Raw genomic sequence first — 22,359 nt, forward strand, 5'->3', positions numbered from 1 at the left:
GAATGAACTCAAAAGCACGTTTCTGCAATTTATTAAAATTATTCTCGTGCGTGCAAAAGTTTCTGTTTTTCAGCAGAATCAAATTAACTATTACCGTAGGTTATCCTATAGGTTCTACTTGGCACAAACACTAGTTAAAACATAAAACCACATATAAACAGAAGCTAGATGAATTATTTATTACTAAACAGAAGCAAAAAAGCAAGAAACAAAAATAAAATTGGGTTGCCTCCCAACAAGCGCTATCATTTAACGCCCCTAGCTAGGCATAAAAGCGAGAATAGATCTAGGTATTGCCATCTTTGGTATTCAACTCATAAGTAGATCGCATAATAGATTCGTAAGGTAATTTGATTTTATTCCTAGGAAATTGTTCCATGCCTTTCCTTAATGGAAATTAGAATCTAATATTTCCTTCCTTCATATCAATAATTGCACCAATCGTTCTAAGGAAAGGTCTACCAAGAATAATTGGACATGAAAAATTGCAATCTATATCAAGAACGATAAAATCTACGGGAACATAATTCCTATTTGCGACAATAAGAACATCATTAATTCTTCCCATGGGTTTCTTAATAGTGGAATCCGCAAGGTGCAAGTTTAAAGAGCAATCATCAAATTCGCGGAAACCTAGCACATCACATAAAGTTTTTGGAATCGTGGAAACACTAGCACCCAAATCACACAAAGCATAGCATTCATGATCTTTAATTTTAATTTTAATAGTAGGTTCCCACTCATCATAAATTTTTCTAGGGATAGAAACTTCTAATTCAGGTTTTTCCTCATAAGATTGCACCAAAGCATCAACGATATGTTTGGTAAAAGCTTTATTTTGACTATAAGCATGAGGAGAATTCAACACGGATTGTAACAAGGAAATACAATCTACTAAAGAACAATTATCATAATTAAATTCCTTGTAATCCAAAATAGTGGCTTCATTGCTATGTAAAGTTTTGACCTCTCCAATCCCACTTTTACCAAATTTAGCATCAAGATCTAAAAACTCTGAATCATTGGGACGCCTTTTAACTAAAGTTGCCTCATCTCCAGTCCCATCATTATCAAGATGCATATTGCAAAACAAAGATTTAATAGGGGACACATCAATTACTTTTAGATCTTCATCATTATTTTCATGGAAACTAGAAGAACACGCTTTTACAAAGCAATCTTTCTTAGCACGCATACTAGCGGTTCTTTCCTTGCACTCATTAATGGAAATTCTCATGGATTTGAGAGACTCATTGATATCATGCTTACGTGGAATAGATCTAAGTTTCAAAGAATCAACATCAAGAGAAAGTCTATCCACGTTCCTAGCCAATTCATCAACTTTAAGCAATTTTTCTTCAAGCAAAGCATTGAAATTATTTTGAGAGATCATAAATTCTTTAACACTATTCTCAAAATCAGAGGGCATCTTATTAAAATAAGAGTTGTTGTAGGAATTACCATAATTATTATAGGAATTACTAGGAAACGGCCTAGGATTAAAGTTTCCTCTATAAGCATTGTTACCAAAATTATTCCTACCAACAAAATTCACATCCATAGATTCATTATTATTCTCAATCAAAGTATACAAAGGCGTATCATTAGGATCAATAGGAGAACTCTTAGTAGCAAACAATTTCATAAGTTCATCCATCTTTCCACTCAAAACATTAATCTCTTCTATTGCATGTACCTTTTTACTAGTAGATCTTTCGGTGTGCCATTGAGAATAATTAACCATCATATTATCTAGTAGTTTAGTAGATTATCCTAAAGTGATTTCCATGAAAGTGCCTCCCGCAGCCGAATCTAAAAGATTTCTAGAAGCAAAATTCAATGCGGCATAAAAAATTATATGATCATCCATAAATTCAAACCATTTGTAGGGCAATTGCATCATTCATTTCATCCTCTCCCAAGATTGGGCAACATGCTCATGATCAAGTTGCTTAAAATTCATAATATCGTTTCTAAGAGAGATGATCTTAGTGGGAGGAAAATACTTAGAGATAAAAGCATCTTTGCACTTATTCCATGAATCAATACTATTTTTAGGCAAAGACAAAAACCAAGTTTTAGCATGATCTCTAAGTGAAAACAGAAATAACTTCAATTTAACATTATCATTATCCGTGTCTTTCTTATTTTGCATATCACACGAATCAACAAAGTTGTTTAGATGAGTAGCGGCATCTTCACTAGGAAGGCTGGAGAATTGATCTTTCATAACAAGATTCAACAAAGCAACATTGATTTCACAAGATTCAGCATCATTAAGAGGAGAAATCGGAGTGCTAAGAAAATCATTATTATTGGTATTGGAAAAGTCACACAATTTAGTATTATCTTGAGCCATTGTGACAAGCAATCCAACACACAAGCACACAAGAGGCAAGCGAGAAAGAGGCGAACGGAAAAGAGAGGGCGAATAAAACGGCAAGGGTGAAGTGGGGGAGAGGAAAACGAGAGGCAAATGGCAAATAATGTAATGCGAGGGAGATGAGTTTGTGATGGGTACTTGGTATGTCTTGACTTGAGCGAAGACCTCCCCGGCAACAGCGCCAGAAATCCTTCTTGCTACCTCTTGAGCACTGCGTTGGTTTTCCCTTGAAGAGGAAAGCGTGGTGCAGCAAAGTAGCGTAAGTATTTCCCTCAGTTTTTTAGAACCAAGGTATCAATCCAGTAGGAGGCTCCTCACAAGCCCCTCGTACCTACACAAACAAACAAGAACCTCGCAACCAACGCGATAAAGGGGTTGCCAATCCCTTCACGGTAACTTGCAAAAGTGAGATCTGATAGAGATAATAAGATAAGATAAATATTTTTTGGTATTTTTATGATATAGATTGAAAAGTAAAGATTGCAAAATAAAGTAGATTGGAAACTTATATGATAAAAGATAGACCTGGGAGCCATAGGTTTCACTAGTGGCTTCTCTCAAGATAGCATAAGTATTACGGTGGGTGAACAAATTACTATCGAGCAATTGATAGAAAGGTGCATAGTTATGAGAATATCTAGGCATGATCATGTATATAGGCATCACGTCCGCGACAAGTAGATCGAAACGATTTTGCATCTACTACTATTACTCCACACATCGACCGCTATCCAGCATGCATCTAGAGTATTATGTTCATAAGAACAGAGTAACGCATTAGGCAAGATGACATGATGTAGAGGGATAAACTCAAGCAATATGATATAAACCCCATCTTTTTATCCTCGATGGTACAATACGTGCCTTGCTACCCCTGCTGTCACTGGGAAAGGACACCGCAAGATTGAACCCAAAGCTAAGCACTTCTCCCATTGCAAGAAAGATCAATCTAGTAGGCCAAACCAAACTGATAATTCGAAGAGACTTGCAAAGATAACCAATCATACATAAAAGAATTCAGAGGAGATTCAAATATTTCTCATAGATAAACTTGATCATAAACCCACAGTTCATCGGATCTCGACAAACACACCGCAAAAAGAGTTACATCGAATAGATCTCCAAGAAGATCAAGGAGAACTTTGTATTGAGAATAAAAGAGAGAGAAGAAACCATCTAGCTAATAACTATGGACCCGAATTTCTATGGTAAACTACTCACAACTCATTGGAGAGGCTATGGTGTTGATGTAGAAGCCCTCCATGGTCGATTCCCCCTCCAGCGAAGCGCCAGCGAAGGTTCCAAGATGGGATCTCGGGGATACAGAAGGTTGCAGTGGTGGAAATAGGGTTTCTGAAGGAAATATGTCCTAGAGGCAATAATAAAGTTACTATTTATTTCCTTATTTCATGATAAATGTTTATTATTCATGCTAGAATTGTATTAACCGGAAACTTAGTACATGTGTGAATACATAGACAAACATAATGTCACTAGTATGCCTTTACTTGACTAGCTCGTTGAATCAAAGATGGTTAAGTTTCCTAGCCATAGACATGAGTTGTCATTTGATTAACGGGATCACATCATTAGAGAATGATGTGATTGACTTGACCCATTCTGTTAGCTTAGCACTTGATCGTTTAGTATGTTGCTATTGCTTTCTTCATGACTTAAACATGTTCCTATGACTATGAGATTATGCAACTCCCATTTACCGGAGGAACACTTTGTGTGCTACCAAACGTCACAACGTAACTGGGTGATTATAAAGGAGCTCTACAGGTGTCCCCGAAGGTACATGTTGAGTTGGCGTATTTCGAGATTAAGATTTGTCACTCCGATTGTCGGGGAGGTATCTCTGGGCCCTCTTGGTAATGCACATCACTATAAGCCTTGCAACCAATGTGACTAATGAGTTAGTTGCGGGATGATGCATTACATAAGGAGTAAAGAGACTTGCCGGTAACAAGATTGAACTAGGTATTGAGATACCGACGATCGAATCTCGGGCAAGTAACATACCGATGACAAAGGGAACAACGTATGTTGTTATGCGGTTTGACCGATAAAGATCTTCGTAGAATATGTAGGAGCCAATATGAGCATCCAGGTTCCGTTATTGGTTATTGACCGGAGACATGTCTCGGTCATGTCTACATAGTTCTCGAACTCGTAGGGTCCGCACACTTAAAGTTAGATGGCGGTTATATTATGAATTTATGTGTTTTGATGTACCAAAGATAGTTCGGAGTCCCAGATGAGATCGGGGACATGACGAGGAGTCTAGAAATGGTCGAGACGTAAAGATCGATATATTGGACAACTATATTCGGACATCGGAGAGGTTCCGAGTGATTCGAGTATTTATCGGAGTACCGGAGAGTTACGAGAATTCACCGGGGAGTATATGGGCCTTATTGGGCCATACGGGAAGGAGAGAGGGGCTGCCTAGGGCAGGCCCCACCCCAAGGCCTAGTCCGAATTGGACTAGGGGGAGGGGCTACGCCCCCTCCTTCCTTCCCTTCTCCCTTCCCCTTCCTTCTCTCCTACTCCTACTAGGAAAGGAGGAGTCCTACTCCAAGTGGGAGTAGGACTCCCCCCTTGGCGCGCCCTCCTCCTTGGCTGGCCGCCTCCCCCCTAGCTCCTTTATATACGGGGGCAGGGGGCACCCCATAGACACAACAATTGATCCTTGAGATCTCTTAGCCATGTGCGGTGCCCCCTCCACCATTGTCCACCTCGATAATATCGTAGCGGTGCTTAGGCGAAGCCCTGCGTCGGTAGAACATCATCATCGTCACCTTGCCATCGTGCTGACGGAACTCTCTCTCAAAGCTTGGCTGGATCAGAGTTCAAGGGACATCATCGAGCTGAACGTGTGCTAAACTCGGAGGTGCCATGCGTTCGGTGCTTGATCGATCGGATCGTGAAGACGTACGACTACATCAACCGCGTTGTGCTAACACTTCCGCTTTCGGTCTACGAGGGTTCGTGTACACACTCTCCCCTCTCTTTGCTATGCATCACCATGATCTTGCGTGTGCGTAGGATTTTTTTTGAAATTACTACGTTCCCCAACAGTGGTATCAGAGCCAGGTTTTATGCGTAGATGTTATATGCACGAGTAGAACACAAGTGAGTTGTGGGCGATACAAGTCATACTGCTTACCAGCATGTCATACTTTGGTTCAGCGGTATTGCTAGATGAAGCGGCCCGGACCGACATTACGTGTACGCTTACGCAAGACTGGTTTTACCGTCGTGCTTTGCACACAGGTGACTACCGGGTGTCAGTTTCTTCAACTTTAGTTGAACCAAGTGTGGCTAAGCCCGGTCCTTGAGAAGGTTAAAACAACACTAACTTGACGAACTATCGTTGTGGTTTTGATGCGTAGGTAAGAACGGTTCTTGCTCAGCCCGTAGCAGCCACGTAAACTTGCAACAACAAAGTAGATGGCGTCTAACTTATTTTTGCAGGGCATGTTGTGATGTGATATGGTCAAGGCATGATCCTATATTTTATTATGAGATGATCATGTTTTGTAACCGAATTATCGGCAACTGGCAGGAGACATATGGTTGTCGCTTCATTGTATGCAATGCAATCGCCCTGTGATTGCTTTACTTTATCACTAAGCAATAGCGGTAGTCGTAGAAGCAATAGTTGGCGAGACGACAATGATGCTACGATGGAGATCAAGGTGTCGCGCTGGTGACGATGGTGATCATGACGATGCTTCGGAGATGGAGATCACGAGCACAAGATGATGATGGCCATATCATATCACTTATATTGATTGCATGTGATGTTTATCTTTTATGCATCTTATCTTGCTTTGATTGACAGTAGCATTATAAGATGATCTCTCACTAAATTTCAAGATAAAGTGTTCTCCCTGAGTATGCACCGTTGCCAAAGTTCATCGTGCCCAGACACCACGTGATGATCGGGTGTGATAAGATCTACGTCCATCTACAATGGGTGCAAGCCAGATTTGCACACGCAGAATACTCGGGTTAAACTTGACGAGCCTAGCATATGCAGATATGGCCTCGGAACACTGAGACCGAAAGGTCGAGCGTGAATCATATAGTAGATATGATCAACATAGTGATGTTCAACATTGAAAACTACTCCATTTCACGTGATGATCGGTTATGGTTTAGTTGATCTGGATCACGTGATCACTTAGATGATTAGAGAGATGTCTATCTAAGTGGGAGTTCTTAATTAATATGATTAATTGAACTTCAATTTATCATGAACTTAGTCCTGGTAGTATTTTGCAAATTATGTTGTAGATCAATAGCTCGTGTTGTTCCTTTCATATGTTTATTTTGATATGTTCCTAGAGAAAGTTGTGTTGAAAGATGTTAGTAGCAATGATGCGGATTGGATCCGTGATCTGAGGATTGTCCTCATTGCTGCACAGAATAATTATGTCCTTGATGCACCGCTAGGTGATGGACCTATTGGAGGAGCAGATGCAGACGTTATGAACGTTTGGCTAGCTCTATATGATGACTACTTGATAGTTTAGTGCACCATACTTAACGGCTTAGAATCGGGACTTCAAAGACGTTTTGAACGTCATGGGCCATATGAGATGTTCCAGGAGTTGAAGTTAATATTTCAAGCAAATACCCTAGTTGAGAGATATGAAGTCTCCAACAAGTTCTATAGCTAAAAGATGGAGGAGAATTGCTCAACTAGTGAGCATGTGCTCAGATTGTCTGGGTACTACAATCGCTTGAATCAAGTGGGAGTTAATCTTCCAGATAAGATAGTGATTAACAGAGTTCTCTAGTCACCATCACCAAGTTAGTAGAACTTCGTGATGAACTATAGTATGCAAAGGATGACGAAAACGATTCCTGAGCTCTTCGCGATGTTGAAATCAACAAAGGTAGAAATCAAGAAAGAGCATCAAGTGTTGATGATTGACAAGACCACTAGTTTCAAGAAAAGGGCAAAGGGAAAGAAAGGGAACGTCAAGTAGAATGACAAGAAAGTTGCCACTCCTGCGAAGAAGCCCAAAGCTGGACCAAAGCCTGAAACTGAGTGCTTACACTGCAAAGGAAATGGTCACTGGAAACGGAAATGCCCTGAATATTTGGTGGATAAGAAGGATGGCAAAGTGAACAAGGGTATATTTGATATACAGGTTATTGATGTGTGCCTTACTAGTGTTTATAGTAGCCCCTGAGTATTTGATACTTGTTCGGTTGCTAAGATTAATAACTCGAAATAGGAGTTACATAATAAATAGAGACTAGTTGAGGGGAAGTGACGATGAGTGTTGGAAGTAGTTACAAGATTGATATGATCAGCATCACACACTCCCTATACTTTTGGGATTAGTGTTAAACCTAAATAAATGTTATTTGGCGTTTGCGTTGAGAATGAATATGATTTGATCATGTTTATTGCAATTGGGTTATTCATTTAAAGTCAGAGAATAATTGGTGTTTAGTTTACATGAATAAAACCTTCAATGGTCATACACCCAATGAAAATAGTTTGTTGGATCTCGATCGTAGTGATACACATATTCATAATATTGATGCCAAAGGATGCAAAGTTAATAATGATAGTGCAACTTATTTGTGGCACTGCCGTTTGGGTCATATCAGTGTAAAGCGCATGAAGAAACTCCATAAAGATGGATTTTCAATATTCAAAAAAAAGATGGATTTTTGGAATCACTTGGTTATGAATCATTTTGATGCTTGCGAACCGTGCCTTTTGGGCAAGATGACTAAAACTCTGTTCTCCAGAACAATGGAACGAGCTACTGACTTGTTGGAAATAGTACATACAGATGTATGCAGACCAATGAGTATTAAGGCTCGTGGTGGGTATCGTTATTTTCTGACCTTCACAGATGATTTGAGAAGATATGGGTATATCTACTTGATGAAACATAAGTCTGAAATAGTTGAAAGGTTCAAAGAATTTCAGAGTGAAGTGGAAAATCATCGTAACAAGAAAATAAAGTTTCTGTGATCTGATCGTGAAGATGAATATTTGAGTTACGAGTTTGGCCTTCAGTTAAAATAATGTGGAATAGTTTCACAAACCCATGCCACCTGGAACACCACAGGGTAATGGTGTGTCCGAACGTCATAACCGCACTTTATTTGATATGGTGCGATCAATGATGTCTCGTACTGATTTACCAATATCGTTTTGGGGATATGCATTAGAGATAGCTGCATTCACGTTAAATAGGGCACCATCTAAATCCATTGAGACGACACCATATGAACTATGGTTTAGCAATAAACCTAAGATGTCGTTTCTTAAAGTTTGGAGTTGCGATGCTTATGTGAAAACGTTTCAACCTGATAAGCTCGAACCCAAATCAGAGAAATGTGTCCTCATAGGATACCCAAAGGAAACTATTGGGTACACCTTCTATCACAGATCCAAAAGCAAGATATTCGTTGCTAGGATGGATCCTTTCTAGAGAAGGAGTTTCTCTTGAAAGAAGTGAGTAGGAGGAAAGTAGAACTTGATGAGGTAATTGTACCTTCTACCTTATTGGAAAGTAGTTCATCACAGAAATCAGTTCCAGTGATTCCTACACCAATTAGTGAGGAAGCTAATGATGATGATCATGAAACTTCAGATCAAGTTGCTACCGAACCTCGTAGGTCTTCCAGAGTAAGATCCGCACCAGAGTGGTATGGTAATCCTATTCTGGAAGTCATGTTACTAGACCATGATGAACCTACGAACTATTAGGAAGCGATGATGAGCCCAGATTCTGCGAAATGGCTTGAGGCCATAAAACCTGAGATAGGATCCATGTATGAGAACAAAGTGTGGACTTTGGTTGACTTGCTCGATGATCAGCAAGCCAAGTTAAATAAATGGGTCTTCAAGAGGGAGACGGACACTGATAGTAGTGTTACTATCTACAAAGCTCGACTTGTCGGAAAAAGTTTTTCGACAAGTTCAAGGTGTTGAATACGATGAGATTTTCTCACTCGTATTGATGCTTAAGTCTGTTCGAATCATGTTAGCCATTGCCACATTTTATGAAATCTGGCAAATGGATGTCAAAACTGCATTCCGTAATGGATTTATTAAAGAAGAGTTGTATATGATGCAACCAGAAGGTTTTGTCAATCCTAAAGGTGCTAACAAAATGTGCAATCTCAAGCAATCCATCTATGGACTGGTGCAAGCATCTCGGAGTTGGGATATATGCTTTGATGAGTTGATCAAAGCATATGGTTTTATACAGACTTTTGGAGAAGCCTGTATTTACAAGAAAGTGAGTGGGAGCTCTGTAGCATTTCTAAATACTATATGTAGATGACATATTGTTGATTGGAAAATATAGAAATTCTGGATAGCATAAAAGGATACTTGAATAAGAGTTTTTCAAAGAAATACCTTGGTAAAGTTGCTTACACATTGAGCATCAAGATCTATAGAGATAGATCAAGACGCTTGATAAGTTTTTTTATGAGTACATACCTTGATAAGATTTTGAAGTAGTTCAAAATGGAACAGTCAAAGAAGGAGTTCTTTCCTGTGTTGCAAGGTGTGAAGTTGAGTAAGACTCAAAACCCGACCATGGCAGAAAATAGAAAGAGAATGAAAAGTCATTCCCTATGCCTCAGTCATAGATTCTATAAAGTATGCTATGCTGTGTACCAGACCTATTGTATACCTTGCTCTGAGTTTGGCAAGGGAGTGCAATTTTTGATCTAAAAGTAGATCACTGGACAAAGGTCAAGAATATCCTTAGTGAGGACTAAGGAAATATTTCTTGGTTATGGAAGTGATAAAAGAGCTCGTCGTAAAGAGTTACAACGATGCAAGCTTTTACACCGATCCAGATGACTCTAAAGTCTCAATCTGGATACATATTGAAAGTGGGAGCAATTTAGCTAGAGTAGCTCCATGCAGAGCATTGTATACATAGGATATTTGCAAAATGCATACGGCTCTGAATGTGACAGATCCGTTGACTAAACTTCTCTCACGAGCAAAACATGATCATACCTTAGTACTCTTTAGGTGTTAATCACATAGCAATGTGAACTAGATTATTGACTCTAGTAAACCCTTTGGATGTTGATCACATGACGATGTGAACTATGGGTATTAATCACATACAGATGTGAATATTGGTGTTAAATCACATAGTGATGTGAACTAGATTATTGACTCTAGTGCAAGTGGGAGACTGAAGGAAATATGCCCTAGAGACAATAATAAAGTTATTATTTATTTCCTTATTTCATGATAAATGTTTATTATTCATGCTAGAATTGTATTAACCGGAAACTTAGTGCATGTGTGAATACATAGACAAACATAATGTCACTAGTATGCCTCTACTTGACTAGCTCGTTGAATCAAAGATGGTTAAGTTTCCTAGCTATAGACATGAGTTGTCATTTGATTAACGGGATCACATCATTAGAGAATGATGTGATTGACTTGAACCATTCCGTTAGCTTGGCACTTGATCATTTAGTATGTTGCTATTGCTTTCTTCATGACTTAAACATGTTCCTATGACTATGAGATTATGCAACTCCCGTTTACCGAAGGAACACTTTGTGTGCTACCAAACGTCACAACGTAACTGGGTGATTATAAAGGAGATCTACAGGTGTCTCCGAAGGTACATGTTGAGTTGGCGTATTTCGAGATTAGGATTTGTCACTCCGATTGTCGGAGAGGTATCTCTGGGCCCTCTCGGTAATGCACATCACTATAAGCCTTGCAAGCAATGTGACTAATGAGTTAGTTGCAGGATGATGCATTACATAACGAGTAAAGAGACTTGCCGGTAACGAGATTGAACTAGGTATTGAGATACCGACGATCGAATCTCGGGCAAGTAACATACCGATGACAAAGGGAACAACGTATGTTGTTATGCGGTTTGACCGATAAAGATCTTCATAGAATATGTAGGAGCCAATATGAGCATCCAGGTTCCGTTATTGGTTATTGACCGGAGACATGTCTCGGTCATGTCTACATAGTTCTCGAACTCGTAGGGTCCGCACACTTAAAGTTAGATGGCGGTTATATTATGAATTTATGTGTTTTGATGTACCAAAGATAGTTCGGAGTCCCAGATGAGATTGGGGACATGACAAGGAGTCTCGAAATGGTCGAGACGTAAAGATCGATATATTGGACGACTATATTCGGACATCAGAGAGGTTCCAAGTGATTCGGGTATTTATCGGAGTACCGTAGAGTTATGAGAATTCACCGGGGAGTATATGGGCCTTATTGGGCCATACGGGGAGGAGAGAGGGGCTGCCTAGGGCAGGCCGCACGCTTCCCCAAGGCCTAGTCCGAATTGGACTAGGGGGAGGGGCTGCGCCCCCTCCTTCCTCCCCTTCTCCCTTCCCCTTCCTTCTCTCCTACTCCTACTAGGAAAGGAGGAGTCCTACTCCCAGTGGGAGTAGGACTCCCCCCTTGGTGCGCCCTCCTCCTTGGTCGGCCGCCTCCCCCCTAGCTCCTTTATATACGGGGGCAGGGAGGCACCCCATAGACATAACAATTAATCCTTGAGATCTCTTAGCCGTGTGCGGTGCCCCCCTCCACCATTGTCCACCTCGATAATATCGTAGTGGTGCTTAGGCGAAGCCCTGCGTCGGTAGAACATCATCATCGTCACCACGCCGTCGTGCTGACGGAACTCTCCCTCAAAGCTCGACTGGATCGGAGTTCGAGGGACGTCATCAAGCTGAACGTGTGCTAAACTCGGAGGTGCCGTGCGTTTGGTGCTTGATCGGTCGGATCATGAAGACGTACGACTACATCAACCGCGTTGTGCTAACGCTTTTGCTTTCGGTCTACGAGGGTATGTGGACACACTCTCCCCTCTCGTTGCTATGCATCACCATGATCTTGCGTGTGCGTAGGATTTTTTTTGAAATTACTACGTTCCCAACAGTTTCATGGTGCTCCTGGATGTTTTCAGGGTACGTGGATATATATAGGCGAAGGAGGTCGGTCAGGGGAGCCACGAGGGTGGGGGGCGCGCCCACCCCCCTAGGGCGCGCCCTCCTGCCTCGTGGCCGCCTCGGCTGCTTCTTGACATCCACTCCAAGTCTCCTGGGTTGCATTTGTTCCAAAAAGATCGCTCCCGAAGGTTTCATTCCGTTTGGACTCTGTTTGATATTCCTTTTCTTCAAAACACTAAAATAGGCACATCAATTCGGACTGGGCCTCCGGTTAGAAGGTTAGTCCCAAAAATGATATAAAAGTGTAAGTAAAGCCCATAACCATCCAAAATGGGTAATATAATAGCATGGAATAATCAAAAATTATAGATACGTTGGAGACGCATCAGCGAAGGAATCCAGATTTCACAAAAAGACCAAACACATCAAGAGACGCTTCAACTCCATTAGAGATTTGGTCAAGGAGGGAGACATAGAGATTTGCAAAATACATAAGGATCTGAATGTGGCAGACCCATTGACTAAGCCTCTTCCATGAGCAAAAGATGATCAACACCAAGACTCAACGGGTGTTAGATTCATTACAATGTAATCTAGATTGTTGACTCTAGTGCAAGTGGGAGACTGAAGGAAATATGCCCTAGAGGCAATAATAAAGTTGTTATTTTATATTTCCTTATTCATGATAAATGTTTATTATTCATGCTAGAATTGTATTAACCAGAAACATGATACATGTGTGAATACATAGACAAAACACCGTGTCCCTAGTATGCCTCTACTTGACTAGCTCGTTGATCAAATATGGTTAAGTTTCCTAGCCATGGACATGTGTTGTCATTTGATGAACGGGATCACATCATTAGGAGAATGATGTGATGGACAAGACCCATCCATTAGCTTAGCATAATGATCATTAGGTTTTATTGCTATTGCTTTCTTCATGTCAAATATATATTCCTCCAACTATGAGATTATGCAACTCCCGGACACCGGAGAAATGCCTTGTGTGCTATCAAACATCACAACATAACCGGGTGATTATAAAGATGCTCTACAGGTATCTCCGAAGGTGTTTGTTGGGTTGGCAAAGATCGAGATTAGGACTTGTCACTCCGAGTATCGGAGAGGTATCTCTAGGCCCTCTCGGTAATGCACATCATATGAAGCCTTGCAAGCAATGTGACCAATGAGTTAGTTGTAGGATGATGCATTACGGAACAAGTAAAGAGACTTGCCAGTAACGAGATTGAACTAGGTATGAAGATATCGACGATCGAATCTTGGGCAAGTAACATACCGATGACAAAGGGAATAACGTATGTTGACATTGCGGTTCGACCAATAAAGATCTTCGTAGAATATGTGGGAACCAATATGAGCATCCAGGTTCCACTACTGGTTATTGACCGGAGAGGTGTCTCGGTCATGTCTACATAGTTCTCGAACCCGTAGGGTCCGCACACTTAACGTTCGATGACGATATGTATTATATGAGTTATGTGTTTTGGTGACTGAAGGTTGTTCGGAGTCCCGGATGAGATCACATACATGATGAGGAGTCTCGAAATGGTTGAGAGGTAAAGATTGATATATTGGAAGGTAGTTTTCGGACACCGGAAGGGTTCCGGAGTGTATTGGGTACATACCGGAGTACCGGAGGGGTTATCGGAACCCCCCGGGGAAAGATATGGGCCATATGGGCCATAGGAGGGAGGGAGGCTAACCAGCCCACAAGGGGCTGGCGCGCCCCCCCCACAAGGGAGTAGGCCGAATTGGATTAGGGAAGGGGGCGGCGCCCCCCTTTCTTTCTCCTACTCCCTCTCCTTCTTCCTTTCCACCTCCAGTAAAATGAAAGGAGGGGACCGAATCTTACTAGGAGCCCAAGTGGACTCCCCCACTTGGGGCGCGCCTAGGCCGGCCTCCTCTCACTCCCTCCTTTATATACGGGCGGCGCCCCTATGAGACACACCAATTGCTCCAAGCCGTGTGCGGCGCCCCCCTCCATAATTTACACATCCGGTCATATTCTTGCGGTGCTTAGGCCATCAGCGTCACCACGCCATCGTGCTGACGGAAGTCGTCTACTCCTTCGACCCTATGCTGGATCAAGAGCTCGAGGGACGTCATCGCGCTAAACGTGTGCAGAACTCGGAGGTGTCGTACGTTCGGTACTCGATCGGTCGGAATGACAAGACGTTCGACTACATCAACCGCGTTGAGCAAACGCTTCCGCTTTCGGTCTACAAGGGTACGTGAACACACACTCCCCCTCTCGTTGCTATGCATCTCCTAATATATCTTGCGTGATCGTAGGAATTTTTCTGAAATTGCATGCTACGTTTTCCAACACCTAGCAGTCTGATGGTGTCTGGCCAGGCCCAGCCCATGTGATATCCAAGAGCCTGCCCCAAGTACATGTATAGCTAGGGAAGGTCCCTGACATAATATTAACTTAAACTTGCAAGATTTTATAAATAGATGCAAATATTCCACCTACCATGGGGCGGGGCATTGCCAAGAAGCCCAAGAAGAGGCAAAAGAGGCACCCATAGGGCTTCCCCTAAAAAACATATAGGGATACCTACAAAACCTTTTCTTTCATCCACTTTGCTCTCTTCCGGTTAATCTTTACCTAATACTCCTTCCATTCATTTATCTAAGGTGTATTGTTTTCAGCATGTTAACCAAGGCACATAATTATGGACTAGTTGGGATGAAATTACCCTGGTCTAATTCGTTGATCTGCGGCAAGTAAATCATTTAGGCTAGGAAAGAAAGAGGTACACGCAATCGGGAGAGAGATAGTTTTTCTTTTATTTCTCTACAAGGAAAGATACATGCAATCAGGGAAGAGATACTTTCCTTTTTCTGAAGGGCCAAGATCGGAATTACGAGGAATTAGAACAAATGCACTTTACATTGTGGGATTGGAACCAATGGCAACTGCACCCGCGCTGCTAACCAGTGCAACCATCTATCTTTTGTGTCTCACTATGAGCCCGAATTTTAATTAAAAGACAACCGGCAGTGGGAAAACATAAAAACAACTAGCGGAAGTCTATGCCTGAGTTGAATCGAACACAACACCTGGCGCGACTTAACCACGCCCCTAGCCAGTGTAGTTCTAAAATTTGTTGTCCAAAAATTGCAGCTCAGCTTATATAAACTATATGCAGCGAAAGATGTAAACTTTTTTTCTCAAACATGGTTTTTTTCTTTCAAAACATGTAAATAGTTTTGGACAAACAAACATTTTCAAAATATGCTAACAAATTTTTAGAGACTTGAACATTTCTCAAAACTATGAACAAGTATGTGAAAATGCAAACATTTATTAAAAAACAAGAACATAATTGAAAAATGGGAACATTTTATGAAATTATGAACATTTTTTTCAAAATGCAAACATTTTGTGAAATTCCCCTAAGAATTTACAACAAAATTATGAAAACATGAATTTTTCTTAATTTATGAACAAAATTTGAAAACAGAAATGTTTTTCCTCAAAAAGCAAACAAATTTTGAAATTGTGAGCAATTTTTCAAAACCAAACATTCTATGAAATCCCCTGGACATTTTTCAAAACCAAACATTTAATGATTGAACAAACTTTGAAACAGAAACATTTTCTGAAATTGCGAACATTTTAAAAATCTATGAAAATATATAAAAATGTGAATAACTTTAGAAATTTCAAATTTTAAAAGTTTCCACAAACATTTTTAAAATTTCTGAACATTTGTTGAAAATAAAATAAACCTTGAGTGAGTAAACTGAGCTAGCTCGTACTTGTGTCTATTACCTCCATCCATTATTATTAAGCCAGGTATGATGAGTAGGTTCGTTGTTTTTGGGTCGTTCGTGAGAAATGTCTGATTTAATCCCTCCAGCAGATCGTTACACAACACCAGCCAATGTGTGCGATGGGTTTTCTTTCCTCCAATTGGAAGCTGCTTCTTCATGCTGTCACCGGCTATAATTAGACGCATTTAATCTTCATGCGAGGTTATCACTTGGTCGTAGAGTTTTGGCCGCCAAGCCCTTTAAATCCAGACGAGAGGGTTTGTTTATTTGTCAAATTAAATAACCGCCTTCTCATTTTATTACACTAACTTTCATCAATTCATATACATTTGCAAGTTCAATAAACCGCTCCAGCAATCGATAGAGAGTGAAAAGTGGGTCCCAATTATTCCTAGAGAAACAAACACACCACTGTGTTGTTACAGATGAGCATGAAGGATTTCACTCCGCATTTCTCAAAAAGAAGAAATTAACTCCCAATACTTTGGAAGCTTTGTACACGAGATTGTGAGTGAACATGAGATGGGCGGTATATATTGGGACAGTGGGAGTATGATATAGCTTAACATATAATTGCAACCGGATTGTATTTAACTTGGCTGAATGGTTAACTTTTCTCCGGTGCAACCCACGGGCATATGTGCTAGTAATCATCCTATGTACTACTACCTCCGTTCCAAAATAGATGACCCAAAGTTGAGTCATCTATTTTGGAACGGAGGGAGTACATGTGTATGTATAGAATCATTAAAGTAGCATCTCATTGTACATGTCGTAGTCGTATCTATCGCAGTGATCTCTCCGAGAAAAACCGGATTTAAAACACGGGAAGATGACGATTAACGGGTTGAAAACACGCAAGACAGAGACAGGTGCACCACGGGACAAGCATACAAACCGAACAGAACACTACGTTCAAATTCCTACTGGATTCCAGACACATGGCACCGACTGACCACCCTCCTCGTCCACGGAGAAAAAGAAGGCTCCAGCCAACAACCGCTGAGCAGATCCATCGTCGCCATCCCCCCGCGCGCGCGGACCACCACGAGACGGACGTTCATAGACCGGCACCCCGTCCGTGCGCCTACGCGGGCCGAGACGCCCACGTGCCGCCGCACTGTTAAAACCAAAACTGCTTCCCCGAAACGAAAGCCCCGGAACTGTTCCGGGTATTCTTCTCCTCTGGCCCGCCGCGGCCAAGCCAAGATCCTAACCGACTGCCTCGTACCGATAACCGCGTCACGCCACGCGGCGCTCTCAGTCCAGGGAACTCACCAACGGCCGCAGCCCCGTCGCATGGAGCGGAGGCACCCGCAGATCGCGCCGTCGCCGCCGGTGTCGCGGCGGAAGGCCGCGGCGGCGGCGAGCCAGGAGTGGCTGGTGGTGCCGGCGGCGGGGGAGCGGCGCGCGGGGGAGTTCGGGAGGCACCGGATCATGGAGATGACGGGGCTCCCGGCCCGCGACCTCCGCATGCTCGACCCGCTCCTCGCCTACCCGTCCACCATCCTCGGCCGCGACCGCACCATCGTCATCAACCTCGAGCACGTCAAGGCCATTGTCACCGCCGCCGAGGTGCTCGTCCGCGACCCCAGCAACCCGCGCCTCCGCCCCTTCCTCCAAGAACTCCACGCCCGCCTCGCGCTCCCGGTACGACCACACCCACCATTAACACCCATCGCCATTTAGCCAGTCCTGCTACTGTACGATAGATTGATGGCAGATTGCATTTTTCTAACCAACTGATGGTAGTATGGTGTTGGGTTCATCTGCATTTTTGGCCTGATTCTGTCGGCTCCTGCTTTTGCGTGAAGGATGCGGCTACCACGAATCCGGCAACCGGCAGCGGAACGTGCCAATCTCCGGCAATCTCCGGCAGCTCCAAGATCCCGCCCTTCGAGTTCAAGGTGCTCGAGGTCTGCCTCGAACACACATCCAAGTGCATGGAAACCGAGGTACACTACTACAATAAGCAGGCCGTTAAACCCCATGATCTGTCAAAAGCGCGTATTGTACCAACTTACCATGTTTCTCTTGGTGCAAAAATTAATGGTGCTAGACGTCGGTCCTCGAGAGCGAGGCGTATCCGGCCTTGGACGAGCTGACCACCAAGGTTAGCACGAGCAACCTGGACGACGTCAGGCAGATCAAGAACCGCCTGGTCCAGCTATCAGGCCGCGTGCAGAAGGTACTAATATAACTGGTGTTCAGGAGCCAGTGTATGCTCCAAGTTTAAGCTGAGTGCTACTACGTTATCAATTCAATTATTCATTTCATTGTCTGTTTGCGCCGTCATGGCCTCCTTGATCCGCAGGTGAGGGATGATATCGAGCACTTGCTAGACGACGACACGGATATGTGCGAGATGTATCTGACGAGGAAGCTTGCGTTTCAAGGAGTCACCAACGAGTCGTCGGTTAATGTGGATTCCAACAAGCATGCGCCCCCTGATCATGGTCATGATCATGAGAAGTATGTCACGTATAGCTAATGAGTCTTCTTTCTGGTTACCGGGATCAGACAGATTGATTAAGAGCTATAACTTCCTGAACTCGCTTGAATAAACCAAGCACAATTCGATGATGCTAGGCTTAATTGAACGAAAGATGGACAGTTATTACTCTTCACATTCACATTAATCTTCCATATTTACTTGAATTCAGGGAGGAAGAAGACCGTGGCGGTGATACGGCGAGCTCCCATGGAAGTTCTGCTTGTGTTAAGCCTCATGTTGAAGAGTTGGAAATGCTTCTTGAAGCTTACTTCGTGGAGTTCGATGGCACGCTGAACAAGTTATGCCATGTATGTCACATCTCCTTCTGTTCACTACTAGTTATTGGCCTAATGTTGTGTTAAGCCTGAGACATGATTGCTATATCAAAATGATTGCCACTATCAGGTTCAGCACACTGACTATTTGCTCCAGATTCATTACACCAGATAAGAGCGCACGTGCGCACACACACACACTTCTTGGTAGCATTATGAATATGAACTACATTTCCACATGCACCTTTCTCATTCAATTTGAATACTATGGTCTTTAGCTGTTGGCTTATAAAGTATTCCAAGCGTGTTTCTAACAGCCTTTAATGTGCAAAGCTCCGCGACTATGTGGACAACACTGAAAACTACATCAACCTGATGCTGGACAAGAAGCAGAACCAGCTGCTGCAGATGGGCGTGATGCTCACGACGGCGACCGTGGTGGTCACCGCTGGCATCGTCGTAGTGAGCTTGTTCGGCATGAACATTCACATCGAGCTGATGGCGGATCCGGAGACCCCCGAGATGGCGAGGATCAAGAACATGAAGTTCTGGGAGACCACCTGGGGCACCGTTGCCGGCTGCGCCGCCATATACCTCCTGGCCATCTATGCAGGGAAGAAGAGCAAATATTTGCAGTGATGGCGCTTTATTCTCGGTGCCGCACCGGACAGAGGAAGCATCGGACCGCAAGTTATGCAGTCCAGGGCACGTTTTCGCCGTCACAAAGGGTTTCCCTGCCCTGAGAATATGATACCATAGCTTCGTTTGGGTAGGAATAATTGAATGGTGGCTAAGATCTGCCCTCTCGTATCATGATTTACAATTTCGTAGTTTATTTTAACACAGTACAGACGCAAGCGCTCATATCTACGTGCATACACTCACCCCTATGAACGCACACACGCACATCCTACCCCTATGAGCACATTTGAGAGACTGAACCAGCATATCATCTTGAGATTTACGAAGTCACCGAACGTCTTCTCCCACTGAAAGTCCGGGAATAATGCGAACAACAGGATTTAAACTCTGGTGGGCTGGGGATACCACTGTCCCTCTAACCATCCAACCACAGTTTGGTTCGCACAATTTCATAGTTTTGAAGTGTTATTTGAGTCATATTGATTCCAAGGTTCCGACATTCCTACACGCCGGGAAATTAGTAATTAAATAAAAAGTCAAAAAAATTCCAAAAAATGTTTTTGAAATAAAGTTGACCTCCCATTCTACTTGTATAAGAAAAATTACACAGAAAAAATCCATTGACTTCTTTTAAAAAATAAAAAAATGGCCAAAATAGTACGAATAGTGACCTATAATAGCAAATGATTTTTGTCTTTTTACCCTGAAGTCAACGCTGGGTTTTTGTTCGTGAAAATTTTATATATTAGTGCCAAAAAAGCCAAGTTTATTTTGAAAAACTCTAAACATTTTTTAATTATCAATTATTATTTTTCTTATATAGGTGTGTGTATAGCCGCCAACCAAAGGGTATTTCTCCAATGACAACTTCCTACTCTGGGGGATGCACATGCACCCCTGTTACACCTCAATAGTGTAATTCATAGGCAGCCCCTGGTGTATAAGAGTAATTTCCCTCTGTCCAACCAGCTACCTCACCCATGGCTTATGGTATATACCCATCCACATCGCCACCATGTTCCGACCACAAGAGGTTTAAACATTGAGAATCCAACTCAACAAAATTCATAGGATTCTACACTATTACTCAAAAACTATGTGTTTTTAACTTGAGCTCGCAAATATTAACAAAACATTGTTCTTTCAGACTCAACAATCGTCGTATGTGCGTGTGTATAAAATCATTGTACATACCGTAATCGGATCCGTCGTAGTGATCTCTTCCAGGAAAATCAGATTTAAAACAACGGGAGGTAAAACATGCCAAGAGAGAGACATTGGTACCATGGGACAAGCATACGTGCCGAACAGAACACTACTACGTCCAAATGCCTACTGGCTTCCAGACAAGTGGCACCGCCGCACCGATTGACCATCCTCGTCCACGGAGAAAAGAGCCGTGGCCGGCCCGCTGGGCATCCATCGTCGCCATCCGCGCGCGCCCGTAATAAGCGCCGCGCCTACACCACACGGGACATGTGGTAAGCTGTTTTCGAGCTCCTCAGCGAAGACCTCGTACCGATAACCGCGTCACGTACGCCACGCGGCCTCAGACCTCAGTAGTCCACGAAATTGACCGAGGGAACCCGCGCATGGAGCGGAGGCAGCCGCAGACCGCGCTGGCGCCGCGGCGGAAGGGCGCGCCGGCGGCGAGCCAGGAGTGGCTGGTGGTGCCGGCGGCGGGGGAGGAGAGCACGGGGGAGTTCGGGAGGCACCGGATCATGGAGATAACGGGGCTCCCCGCGCGGGACCTCCGCATGCTCGACCCGCAGATCTCCTACCCGTCCACCATCCTCGGCCGCGACCGCGCCATCGTCGTCAACCTGGAGCACGTCAAGGCCATCGTCACCGCCGCCGAGGTGCTCGTCCGCGACCCCGGCAACCCGCGCCTCCGCCCCTTCCTCCAAGAACTCCACGCCCGCCTCGCGCTCCCGGTACGACTTCACTAGTCAGCAGTCAATTAGTCAACGCATGCTTGCTACGATATGGCGGTGAGTTATCTGCACTGTTCGCCTGATTCCGTCGGCTCCTGCTACTACGTGAAGGATGCGTCTACCACTAATCCGGCAACCGACGACATAGACCTGGGTGGTGATCAGGGGAACGTGCCAATGCCTGGCAGCGCTAAGATCCAGCCCTTCGAGTTCAAGGTGCTAGAGGTCTGCCTCGAACACACATGCAAATGCATGGAATCCGAGGTACGCTGGTAGGCAGGCTTCGGCTGTTAAACACATGATCTGTCAAAAGCGTGTGAACTTACCATGTTTTCTGTTGGTGCTAGACGTTGGCCCTCGAGAAGGAGGCGTATCCGGCCTTGGACAAGCTGACCTCCAAGGTTAGCACGCTCAACCTGGAGCACGTCAGGCAGATCAAGAGCCGCCTGGTAGAGCTAACAGGCCGCGTGCAGAAGGTAGGAGTACTAATTATACAGTTTTGCTAGAATTCAGCTAGATGAGATATAGTTTGGTCTCATTCATCTTTTATATCCATTGAATGTGATGCTATAAGATGCGTGTGTGCTGACGTGGGTTGTATTTAGATTCATGAGCCGTTGTATGCTTGAAGTATATGGCCCTTCCCACACTGCTCACCTTGTACAGACGTTAAGGCTGCCAAGTAGGTATAAAATCTGATGTGGTAAGTTAATTACAAAGAGAGATATTTAATGACCCTAAAAAGAAACAATCCTAAAAGCATGTACATATAGGTGGAAACATAATTCTGAGTCTACAACTAATTAGATGAAGAAAGTTTAGCAACAAAAAAGAAGCACATATGATTATACATGTTGGTTATTAGGTTTG

The 22,359-nt window shown here is 43.2% G+C and overlaps 2 protein-coding genes across 2 annotated transcripts in view; both read left to right on the top strand.

Moving 5' to 3' along the window:
- The first annotated feature begins 17,293 nt into the window (after positions 1-17,293).
- Positions 17,294-19,754, top strand: LOC119277743 (magnesium transporter MRS2-E-like). The gene is made up of 6 exons (XM_037559059.1): positions 17,294-17,794; positions 17,959-18,099; positions 18,204-18,332; positions 18,459-18,616; positions 18,808-18,946; positions 19,247-19,754. Exons 1-6 carry the CDS (start codon positions 17,444-17,446, stop codon positions 19,550-19,552), a joined length of 1,224 nt encoding a protein of 407 aa, XP_037414956.1. The 5' UTR covers positions 17,294-17,443; the 3' UTR covers positions 19,553-19,754.
- A 1,299-nt stretch (positions 19,755-21,053) lies between these two features.
- LOC119277744 (magnesium transporter MRS2-E-like) overlaps positions 21,054-22,359 on the top strand; it is a 5,594-nt gene continuing 4,288 nt past the window's right edge. Inside the window, exons 1-3 of the mRNA XM_037559060.1 lie at positions 21,054-21,489; positions 21,601-21,753; positions 21,837-21,965. Of these exons, the coding sequence (XP_037414957.1) occupies positions 21,148-21,489; positions 21,601-21,753; positions 21,837-21,965 (624 nt within the window). The 5' untranslated portion in view covers positions 21,054-21,147. The remainder of the gene's footprint in view (positions 21,490-21,600; positions 21,754-21,836; positions 21,966-22,359) is intronic.

The sequence above is a fragment of the Triticum dicoccoides genome, chromosome 3B (genome assembly GCF_002162155.2).
Source record: "Triticum dicoccoides isolate Atlit2015 ecotype Zavitan chromosome 3B, WEW_v2.0, whole genome shotgun sequence".
Classification (NCBI taxonomy): domain Eukaryota; kingdom Viridiplantae; phylum Streptophyta; class Magnoliopsida; order Poales; family Poaceae; genus Triticum; species Triticum dicoccoides.

What these genes read in the sequence shown, in the direction of transcription:
- LOC119277743 (XM_037559059.1), top strand. Translation starts at nt 17,444, where the DNA reads ATGGAGCGGAGGCACCCGCAGATCGCGCCGTCGCCGCCGGTGTCGCGG. An exon ending in ACGCCCGCCTCGCGCTCCCG is followed by an intron (nt 17,795 to 17,958) that starts GTACGACCACAC and finishes TTTTGCGTGAAG; the next exon opens with GATGCGGCTACCACGAATCC. An exon ending in CCAAGTGCATGGAAACCGAG is followed by an intron (nt 18,100 to 18,203) that starts GTACACTACTAC and finishes TAATGGTGCTAG; the next exon opens with ACGTCGGTCCTCGAGAGCGA.